Genomic DNA, 12411 nt, shown 5'->3' on the forward strand with positions numbered 1-12411 from the left:
ACAGTCAAATTTGGAGACATAGCCCAGAAAATAAAAATGTCCAAAAGTGGGGGCGAGTGTTTAGTCGAACGAGTACGGTATATAAGAATATTTTAGGGACTATGTATCTATCTATCTATCTATCAATTGAAAGACACGAAGGCAAACAATTGCTTTGGACATTTTGACAATATTATCGTTTGATTTCTCTGTGATGCCTAGATGCTGTCATATGCTTATCCATGCATGGAGTAAAACTATGTGGCATGATTCTTACCCAATAGATGCGGTGTATACCTTCCCAGCGTCCACCATTCCATTAGAATACTTGATCAGCTGTAGAGAAATCAAAACAGATGAACACAAGCGTATCTTGCTGAAGGAACTCACAAACCAGTGCTAAGAATATTAACAATTACAATGTGGTTTCCTGTGAAGCTCTGTGCAGAATATAAACATCATTTACATAGCAACCAAATTAGACAAAGAACTGAAGGTGGTCCCTAAATGGTTTGTTTTATTTTTACTGCTATCAATTCTAACAGGTTGATACCATGACACAAGACACACATCGATATATACAAAACACCATGTACAACATTTCTAAATTTTCTGTAAAATCCATGAATCACGTCTTTTACAAAATTAACCCTTTAAAATGCCATCATTTTTTCACCAACATAATTATGTGTTTTTTTATTATTATTTTTTTTTTTCATTCATCATTGGTTACAGGTCTTGATCAATTTTTTTGAAAAATTATAACAAATTTGTGATGCTTAACTTTGGAAATGGTGAATAAAAAGTTATAAAGCTGTTTAAAAAATTATTCAGACTACTGTAGAATACTTTATTTTCGCTGGAATTTATTTTCACTAAAAAGATGTTTTGGGTGTTTAGTATGGAATTTATTTTCACTAAAAAGACGTTTTGGGTGTTTAGTATAGAATTTATTTTCACTAAAAAGACGTTTTGGGTGTTTAGTATGGAATTTATTTTCACTAAAAAGACGTTTTGGGTGTTTAGTATAGAATTTATTTTCACTAAAAAGACGTTTTGGGTGTTTAGTATGGAATTTATTTTCACTAAAAAGATGTTTTGGGTGCTTAGTATGGAATTTATTTTCACTAAAAAGACGTTTTGGGTGTTTAGTATGGAATTTATTTTCACTAAAAAGACGTTTTGGGTGTTTAGTATGGAATTTATTTTCACTAAAAAGACGTTTTGGGTGTTTAGTATGGAATTTATTTTCACTAAAAAGACGTTTTGGGTGTTTAGCATGGAATTTATTTTCACTAAAAAGACGTTTTGGGTGTTTAGTATGGAATTTATTTTCACTAAAAAGACATTTTGGGTGTTTAGTATGGAATTTATTTTCACTAAAAAGACATTTTGGGTGTTTAGTACGGAATTTATTTTCACTAAAAAGATGTTTTGGGTGCTTAGTATGGAATTTATTTTCACTAAAAAGACGTTTTGAGTGTTTAGTATGGAATTTATTTTCACTAAAAGACGTTTTGGGTGTTTAGTATGGAATTTATTTTCACTAAAAAGACGTTTTGGGTGTTTAGTATGGAATTTATTTTCACTAAAAAGACGTTTTGGGTGTTTAGTATGGAATTTATTTTCACTAAAAAGACGTTTTGGGTGTTTAGTATGGAATTTATTTTCACTAAAAAGACGTTTTGGGTGTTTAGTATAGAATTTATTTTCACTAAAAAGACGTTTTGGGTGTTTAATATGGAATTTATTTTCACTAAAAAGACATTTTGGGTGTTTAGTATAGAATTTATTTTCACTAAAAAGACATTTTGGGTGTTTAGTATGGAATTTATTTTCACTAAAAGACATTTTGGGTGTTTAGTATAGAATTTATTTTCACTAAAAAGACGTTTGGGTGCTTAGTATGGAATTTATTTTCACTAAAAAGACGTTTTGGGTGTTTAGTATGGAATTTATTTTCACTAAAAAGACGTTTTGGGTGTTTAGTATGGAATTTATTTTCACTAAAAAGACTTTTTGGGTGTTTAGTATGGAATTTATTTTCACTTAAAAGACGTTTTGGGTGTTTAGCATGGAATTTATTTTCACTAAAAAGACGTTTTGGGTGTTTAGTATGGAATTTATTTTCACTAAAAAGACTTTTTGGGTGTTTAGTATGGAATTTATTTTCACTTAAAAGACGTTTTGGGTGTTTAGTATGGAATTTATTTTCACTAAAAAGACGTTTTGGGTGTTTAGTATGGAATTTATTTTCACTAAAAAGACTTTTTGGGTGTTTAGTATGGAATTTATTTTCACTTAAAAGACGTTTTGGGTGTTTAGTATGGAATTTATTTTCACTAAAAAGACGTTTTGGGTGTTTAGTATGGAATTTATTTTCACTAAAAAGACATTTTGGGTGTTTAGTATGGAATTTATTTTCACTAAAAAGACATTTTGGGTGTTTAGTACGGAATTTATTTTCACTAAAAAGATGTTTTGGGTGCTTAGTATGGAATTTATTTTCACTAAAAAGACGTTTTGAGTGTTTAGTATGGAATTTATTTTCACTAAAAAGACGTTTTGGGTGTTTAGTATGGAATTTATTTTCACTAAAAAGACGTTTTGGGTGTTTAGTATGGAATTTATTTTCACTAAAAAGACGTTTTGGGTGTTTAGTATGGAATTTATTTTCACTAAAAAGACGTTTTGGGTGTTTAGTATGGAATTTATTTTCACTAAAAAGACGTTTTGGGTGTTTAGTATGGTATTTATTTTCACTAAAAAGACGTTTTGGGTGTTTAGTATGGAATTTATTTTCACTAAAAAGACGTTTTGGGTGTTTAGTATGGAATTTATTTTCACTAAAAAGACGTTTTGGGTGTTTTGTATAGAATTTATTTTTACTAAAAAGATATTTTGGGTGTTTAGTATGGAATTTATTTTCACTAAAAAGACGTTTTGGGTGTTTAGTATGGAATTTATTTTCACTAAAAAGACGTTTTGGGTGTTTAGTATGGAATTTATCTTCACTGATTTTTCACAAGTTGAATGTGAAATATAAGAAAAAAGGTATTTTCACTGAATCATTCCTTCAGCGAAAATAGCAAAAATTAATTTCAAGCGAAAATAAAGTATTTTACAGTATAGTTGCCTGTCATTTACATAGAGTGCAAGTACTACTAAATCGAACAAATATGGTACTGTGGAATACTATATTTTCGGTGGAATTAATTTTCACTGAAATATATTTTTGGGCGTTTTGTATGGAATTTATTTTCACTAATTATTGATGAATTTAATGTGAAATATAGGCTGAGATAGCTCCGCTGTTAGCAATGCACATTGCAATTAAAGAACAGAAGATATCATTAGAAATTGAACAATATGTATAGTATCAAAGTAACAGGACTTGCTGTTTTCAACAAGAATTCAAAAACATCACTTTTCATCAAAATTAATCATCAAAATTAGATAATTGAAGATATCATCATGAAATGAACAAATCTGAGAGAGGTCTACCCAAGGTACATATACACCAAGTATCAAAGCATTCAGGCTTGTAGTTTTCAAGAAGAAGTCAAAATAGTAAAACATTGACACGGACGACGATGGACAATCACTCATATGATAAGCTCCACTCGACAAAGTCGACAACGAAGCTAAAAAGTATATTCGCTGGATTTTATTTTCATGGAATCATCCCTTCAGCGAAAATAAATTCCAAGTGAAAATAAAGTATTCTACAGTATATGAAAACATCAGTAATCTTTAAAATGTTCATGTAAATATGAAATATAAACAGGTCGTAGCACTTCCTTTGTTGTTTATCATCTCTTATGTCAGTTTGAAGATTGAAACTAAACATGCCTGCTGGGATTTGAACTCTAGGCCAATACTTTCCTTCATAGCTCCCAGTATATTTTTTTTTCCAAAATCACCTACCCCGCCCAGCCCCTCCCCCTCCCTTGTCCCACCCACCAATATATTTTAATGGTCAACACCTACATGTAAGCTAGGCTCAATCGATAAGTTTTGATTTTGCTTTAAGTTTTAATTTGTTCATAAGGCTTGAAATTCCTTAGACACAACAGAGGCCATCCTGGCATAGATTCAGACTGTCTTTAACGCACTTCAAAATAACCTGATATCCCCTGCACACTGTCAATTATTCTATGGTATTTTTAAATATGTTGGCCTTGAAAATAGATGTCCCCCATGATACTAAATCTTATATAGGTAATAACCTTGTAATTATTAGTGTTTACATAGATGGAAGCTAATTGGTCAATTGACTGATAAGTTAAATGGTTTCCAATGGCTTTAATTACAAATAGTACACACAAGTACCACTGCAGGGGACAATTAAATGGGGGTTTGGGGAAGGGTGATTAGCATCTTACAGGGCAGTGTTCTCTCTGACAGGAACTAATTTTATAGGGACTTCAAATTAAAAATGGAATCCCAAAAATCAAGTTGTTGACTGATGGGAGAGAAGGTCATCAAGCTAAAAATAAAGAATGTATCATTATAATAATCTTTATTGCATTTGTATCGGTTTTGAGTAAAATGCAATACAGATGTAAAGAAAGACAAACAAACAAAATAATAACAAAACAAATAAAAACAAGCAGCCTATCGGCTGAGATAGCTCCACTGTTAGCAATGCACATTTCAATTAAAGAACAGAAGATATCATTAGAAAATGAACAATATGTATAGTATCAAAGCAATCGGACTTACAGTTTTTAACAAGAAGTCGAAAATATCACTTTCTACCAAAAATGACAAAAATATTCACCAAAATTAGAGAATTGAAGATATCATCATGAAATGAACAAATCTGTGAAAGGTCTACATGTAGTATCTATATATGTACATGTAATATCAAAGCAATTGAATTTTTGGCCATTTTTTTAAATTTATTAAGACTTGTAAGTAATGGAAAATTATGTGGTACACACAAAAAAATATAGAAAAACGATAAAAATGTTTCATCAACATTTGGTGAGAAAACTGTGACTTCAAAGGTCCGAAGAGAGGGGAAGAGGGAGGGGGGTGTACTCATTAAATTTTTAAATCAAACTACACAAGCTCTGTGTTTTTACATTTTCATCTGGTTTTAATATTGCCTGTTTCACTGGATGGCGAAAATAGTAAAATTATAACCACGTGAATGAACATAGTATTTACAGTTCCTTGCATGCATTTCCTTTTTCTCTAGTACTATATTCTTGACATATGTAAGCTGAGACATCACAAAGCATTTAATGATCAAGCCAGCATGCTGTCATGGTATAAGGTAACTTACAAAAAGCACTGACCACTGATCATTTAGAAAATTGAGAAACATCATACAACCGGAAATAACAACTACCATATAAATGTAACTTGCAGGCATTGCCCACAGATGTGGTTCACTTCTCAAATTGCACCGTACATAATCAATTAGTCTCACTCCTCAACTGATGACATGGTTTTATAGAATTAATTACTGCACACTGATTTAATTTCCGGTGTGTGATGTGTGAATTTCACTTGTCAGTGACAATTTTACAAATAATGAAGAAACCCAAAAACCTCATCCATGACCAGCTACACAAGATTAAAAACAGCTCAAAAATAACAAATCCAGCAATCAAGTCAGGTTGGGGCAGACCCCAGAGTGGCTTAAATTGTAAATATTCTCATCCTCTTTACTTTTTCACCACAAGACTTGTCTGCACTTTTTTTATTATATTCTTCAATATTTTGGGAAATTTACCCTAATTTTGGAGCCAACAGACAAAATTTTACTCAATTTTCAGTTTTTACTTAAAACAAGCAGTCTCTCGGCTGAGATAGCTCCGCTGTTAGCAATGCACATTTCAATTAAAGAACAGAAGATATCATTAGAAAATGAACAATATGCATAGTATCAATGCAATGGGACTTGTTTTCAACAAGAATTCAAAAATATAATTTTTAACCATAAATGATTGTGGTTTTTAACAAAAAGAAAATATCACTTTTTACCAAAAATGACAAAAATATTCACCCAAATTAGAGAATTGAAGATATCATTACAAAATGAACAAATCTGAGAGAGGTCCACATGTAGTACCTATATATATAATATCAAAGCAATTGGACTTGTGGTTTTTAACAAGAAGTTGAAAATATCACTTTTTACCAAAAATGACAAAAATATTCACCAAAATTAGAAAATTAAAGATATCATCATGAAATGAACAAATTTGAGAGTGGTCCACATGTAGTACCTATTAACAAGAAGTCGAAAATATCACTTTTTACCAAAAATGACAAAAATATTCACCAAAATTAGAAAATTAAAGATATCATGAAATGAACAAATTTGAGAGTGGTCCACATGTAGTACCTATATATGTAATATCAAAGCAATTGGACTTGTGGTTTTTAACAAGAAGTCGAAAATATCACTTTCTACCAAAAATGACAAAAATATTCACCAAAATTAGAGAATTGAAGATATCATCACAAAATGAACAAATCTGAGAGAGATTCACATGTAGTACCTGTATATGTAATATCAAAGCAATTGGACTTGCGGTTTTTAACAAGAAGTCGAAAATATCACTTTTTACCAAAAATGACAAAAATATTCACCAAAGTTAAAGAATTGAAGATATCATCACAAAATGAACAAATCTGAGAGAGGTCCACATGTAGTACCTATATATGTAATATCAAAGCAATTGCACTTGCAGTTTTTAACAAGAAGTCGAAAATATCACTTTTTACCAAAAATTACAAAAATATTCACCAAAATTAGAGAATTGAAGATATCATTACAATATGAACAAATCTGAGAGAGATACACATGTAGTACCTATATATGTAATATCAAAGCAATTGGACTTGCGGTTTTTAACAAGAAGTCGAAAATATAACTTTTTACCAAAAATTACAAAAATATTCACCAAAATTAGAGAATTGAAGATAAGATCATGAAATGAACAAATCTGAGAGAGGTCTACCCAAGGTACATATAAACCAAGTATCAAAGCGTTCAGGCTTGTAGTTTTCAAGAAGAAGTCAAAAAAGTAAAACATTGACATGGACGACGGACACCGGATGACGCTGGACAATCACTCATATGATAAGCTCCGCTCGACAAAGTCGACAGCGGAGCTAAAAATTGGCTATTTTTGTCCCAATCTTCTGAAGAATAGTGCAAACTATATTTTGTGAATTGTGACGCATCCGCAGGTGATGACTCCCTCGCTTTAAATATTTATTATTTTTTTCAGCTTTTGAGCATTTACTTTGTAATTTACATTTGAATACATTTATTTTGACAGTAAAACTCAACGGATACAGGTTTTATCAAATTATATCAAATTACGAACATACTGGATTTTGATTACTCAATGGTTTTGAGCACATACACAGTGTTTCTCACCCTCGGAAGTATTAGGTAATTTGCATAACAATACAATATGGTAGTTATCTGTATTGTTTTTATTGCTATGCTAAATTGTTTATCCAAAATTAAAGAGTCAGGGGGGGGGGGGACACTACTCTATAATTCCCTGGTAAGAAACCTAATACAGGAACCCATACATAACTTAGTTTATGTTAGAATTTTTACGATTACATCATTGTTATATTTAGATACAATGTACATATAGCATTCAGCCAATCGCATGGTTTGCCACTCAAATTTTGTTATTTTGTTTGACAATCTGTCACTTTTGCTGTTGTGCCATCATCTTGTAATCTCTTGGTGTTCTGATTAAAACTATCGAATGGTTAACGCGTGACTGGGTGATTTTCCTAAGTCAACGTTCCTAAATAGATTATGGATATCCCCACACTTACCTTATCAAGCTTGCCTTCCAGTTCACAAATAGATTGTTCTGATTGTTCCAAGGAAGCCCTACAAATAGATAGATAGAAAAATGAATGAATTAATAATTAAATAAATAAATAAATAAATAAACAAACAAATAAACAAACAAACTTAATAAAATAAAAACAAAAATTACACAGACAAGACCTAAATATATGAGACAGTACAGAAAAGTTTTACTTGTTCAAGGACAGTTACATTTTTGTGAATGTAATGATTTGAGGCTATGACATTTAGTTTAGTTATTTGCATAATGATATCAGTATTTTTAAGTGTATTTCAAAGTTTTTAAAAGTGAGTTTTAATCCTCTGTAAGGAGAAAGGATTGTAAAGATTTGAGGCTATGACGTTAAGTTTAGTTATTTGCATAATGGTATTGATACATTGTATGGAACATCTTGTGAGTATTTAGACTCAGTTCCAGGTCTAGCAGTTGAGCAATAAACACCTTGGCTACAAGTGCTCCTCTCCAGTGTGTTATTCTCCTCTCGGATCTGGTGACCAATACTCACTTGGTTCACTCTACCTTGAGAAGTCTGTTCTCAGTTTACAGTGACATATTTGAATATGGTATTTAGCTCAAAAGAAGCATGTCACAAATAATGTACATTTTTTGTGCAAAATGTAGGAAATATTTGAAGATGTCTAGAATGGTCACAACCTTTATCGTGTTCCATACGAGTCCCATAGTGATATACAGCATGTGCAAAATACATGTACATTGTTGAAATAAAATTCAAGCTTTTCACCACGGAAATTTCACTTTTTCACCCAAATATTCTGCATTTTTTTAAAAAAAATTCTAGAAATGAACCAAATTTCAGAGCCAACAGACAAAATTTGAGTCAATTTTCAGTTTTTACTATTTTTGACTATTTTTGTCCCAATCTTCTGAAGAAAAGTGCAGAATATAAATTGAATTAATTTGTGATGAAAAGAGGGCACTGGTGGTGAAAAGGTTAAAGAACAATCTAACAATATTTAAGTCTGATCTCTAAGGCCAAATTTTTTCTATTCCTTGTTTCTCAAGTTTTTATAAGGCAATTTTTTTGAGGAGGGCAGAAAAAAATTAAAATTTTTTTTTTTCCCCCCATTAGATTTGTGTGATTCTCAAAGAATTGTAAGTGAGATCATTGGTCGAAGAGAAGAAATGAAATAAAATTTTATTTTATTCCATGTATAACCTTGTTTCTCATCTGTGCGAGACTTCGGTATTTTGATCATGATAATCCAACGAAAATGCAACTTGGGTTTGTTATGTGAAAAAAAATAATGAAGATAAAAATAAGTTTTTTTCAACAATTTCTTGCACTTACAAGTCGGCGGGCGCGAGAAATTACGCTGAAATAAAATTTTATTTTTATTTCATTTTCGGCTCCTGTTCATTCGCGGGTTCGCGAAACAAGGGATAATAAAAGTCTGGCCTAAACACAAAGAGTTACAATGTACATTGTATTAAACAAAAGACTACCACAAGAGTCAATCCATGCTGGACACAGAGACAGACATTTTTCACTATCTGGAAACAATTGATGCACCAAACATGCAAAAACTTAACTCCATTCACACTTTCTCACTCGCTGTCAAATTAAAGCACTGGATTTGAAATTTATTACCATCCAAAATAAATAAAATTCCCACCATCTTGAAGGTCACTCAAAGGGATGTGTTTACGTAATCAATCAGTCAAATATAGAACTAGTAATGATGATGAGGCATGGGGAAATTTTGTTATACATGTCATGTGAGGTCAAGAAAAAACAAGTCCAACATTCCACTAGCATAATGTTCAATCTAATTAATCAGTCTGTGCACTTTCTACAATAGCTTAATTCTATCTCTACAGTGTTACACAAGTTTCTCTGCTGTATTGTTGTCATTAGGGATGGACCATTCAAAATTCAGGGGGGCTCTCATTAAAGTTTAAACATTGAATAAACCAACTCCCGAGGAAAAATAGACCCCCACAATGCACTATGAAATTACAGTAACTTTAATAGTGAAAACAATATTAATCATCACACTCCATCTTCAACTACCCCCCTCTCCCCCAAATCAGAACACCTCAGTACCAGTATAATTAAATGTACTGGTATCACTGATTTACATTGTAATAAAATTAACCCGTTGAGCACTGAATTCCCCCCCCCTCAAAATGCGGTAAACTTGTTCACAATTTCAGTAATTTTCACTGTACTCAAAATTAATTTTGGACTCAAGAGACAAAATGTGACTCTGCTTCTAGTTTTTGATAAAAAAAAAAAAGTTTAAAATTTCATCAGAATGATGCTCTTTCGCAGATGGTATTTGAAGTTGATTTCTGCACTCAGAGAGAGGGTTAAAAAACATTGCAAACATTCATAATAACACTATGGGTGGAGAAAAACTCATTACATATAAAGTCAACATAGTGTCCAGTAACATGTGTATATAACCCAGAGCAATGCTTGTAGATATGCAGTGAGTGATGTGTCCCATAGCATACATATAAATAGTATTTCAATATAGACTACCTGTACTTTAACACGTTTATAGTTTAAAAATAATTAATAATTAAATCCTTTTTGAATTTCCTCATTTTTTCATATACATGTACGTATGTGTATATATTATTGATTTCAGAATTCAATTATTTTGTTTTGTACTAAAACATAATTTTTTCCTGGTTTCATGAAATTCTGATCAGCAAGCAATGTTGTAGATTAAATGTAGGTTAACACAATTAACTATTTAGAAAATAGGCAGAACCAGACAGGTGATCAAAATATTAAAACAGAAAACAGAATGGAGAGCAGGGAAGACAATTTCCGCAATTACCAGTCTCAGGTGAAATAAACCTGTTCAGGACCGATGGACAGACCAAAATATTGAACCCTTGTAATTGACAATGCCAGTATTACAATAGTAATTACTGAAGTATGAAACTAAGTAATATTATTCATCACATCTAGGACTATACCGGTAATTATTTTTTTTCTCATTTCCAGGCAATTTTTCAGAAAACCCTACTTTCCGCCAGAACTGAAATGGGTACAACCTTTTTTGTTGTAGTTTGTTCAATGCATGCATGATCTGAAATTTAGTTAATTGCATTTTAAAGTAAAATTGACTTTCATATCTATCGAAAAATACATGGGTTTACAGTAATATATTTAAGAAATATTTTTCCAAAGTTGTTGTACATGTATGTGAGAGAACAAGCTCACATTGTCTATTTGAATAAACTTGTCATTACGTAAGTATTAAAATGTAAATTTAAGAGGCAAATTTTCGTTACCTTGGATATTTTGTGTTAAAAATCACACAATTTTTTAAAAGTGAAAATTTCTCTACTGTTCTATTAATGGAGTGTCTGCAAAATTTGAAACAAATTTTGACAATACATCACCAAATCAAAGACATTTTTAAGCAGCGAAAATTAAACAGTTTACTGTTTACACTCTTACATAGCAAATATGGTATATCAAGCAAAGTTAAAAAACATATTTAATATCCAAAATTTGAGAATGATTAACTGATTATTATTAATTAGGATTTGTAGAATATACAGTGTGAATTACTGTATTTCTTCTATTAAAAAATGCATCTCCAATAGAAGTGTATACTATTTGTATTTACTCGGTTTTTCATATGCATAACCCTGTATATTCCATTGTTTTCAGAGTTCATGACTTATTTTGATCTTAGACACACAGACAAAAGTGGAATTGAGAAGAAAACGTCGATTTAAAGTCAAGAATCCAACCAATAAAAACAATATAAAGTAATGTGTGACGCAGACAGTTTCAAACTCATCTGTAAATTCCAAATCACATCTGATTCTCTTCTGTTTTCCACTCTTCTCCATTTCATTTTGTAAATGGAATGTCAATTGAGAAGAGACCTAAAATAGAATACTCAGTCGATAGGTGATTTTCTGCCACTGCTATTACCGTGTGAACTGCACAGGCCAAACGTCTCCACAAAAATGCAACAATTTGATTTTGAATTCGAATTTTTTTTTTTATAGCTCAATGTCGAAATGTTGATCTTTAACTTTTTTACGACCAGACTTTCTCAACCAAATTTTTCTGATAGTTTTTCTTATATTCTTCAATATTTCTCCAAAACTTTAATTTTGAAGCCAACAGACAAAATTTATGTCAATATTTAGTTTTTACTAAACAAATTTGTCTATTTTTGTCCCAATCTTTTGAAAGAAAGGGCAGACTATAAATAGGACTATTTTGTGAGTTTGTTTTGTGATGAAAAACAGGAACTGGTGGTGAAAAGGTTAAGAGGGGAATATTGCGTTAAGATACCCTAACTTTAAAAAGCATTGGCCATCATTAAATGAGTTTAGCACATCAATAAAAATGAAAATACCCCCCCACAAATACTTTAGCATTTGTTGAATCTCATCATACTCTACTGGAGGGTCAATGATCCCACATAATGTTTAGACAACACTACAATGTTATGACCTTAATAGTCTGTCCTGTTTTTACGTCCGATTTCATGCATAACACAGGATCTCATGGTGAATGGGAAATGGTCTATAAAAATACAGACATTCAAGTAACTAGAATCCTGTTGGA

General features: G+C 31.3%; 1 protein-coding gene across 3 annotated transcripts in view; it reads right to left on the reverse strand.

The window, feature by feature from the left end:
• The window catches only part of LOC102808801 (arf-GAP with coiled-coil, ANK repeat and PH domain-containing protein 2-like), a 55156-nt gene that overhangs the window by 35601 nt on the left and 7144 nt on the right, over nt 1–12411 (reverse strand). For all 3 annotated transcript variants that reach the window (XM_006819655.2, XM_085490569.1, XM_085490568.1), the window contains exons 2-3: nt 7804–7861; nt 257–315 (exon numbers count right to left, since the gene is read on the reverse strand). In XM_006819655.2, coding sequence (XP_006819718.2) covers nt 257–315; nt 7804–7861 — 117 coding nt within the window. The remainder of the gene's footprint in view (nt 1–256; nt 316–7803; nt 7862–12411) is intronic.

This window comes from Saccoglossus kowalevskii, chromosome 15 (assembly GCF_978046115.1).
Source record: "Saccoglossus kowalevskii chromosome 15, keSacKowa6.1, whole genome shotgun sequence".
NCBI lineage: Eukaryota > Metazoa > Hemichordata > Enteropneusta > Harrimaniidae > Saccoglossus > Saccoglossus kowalevskii.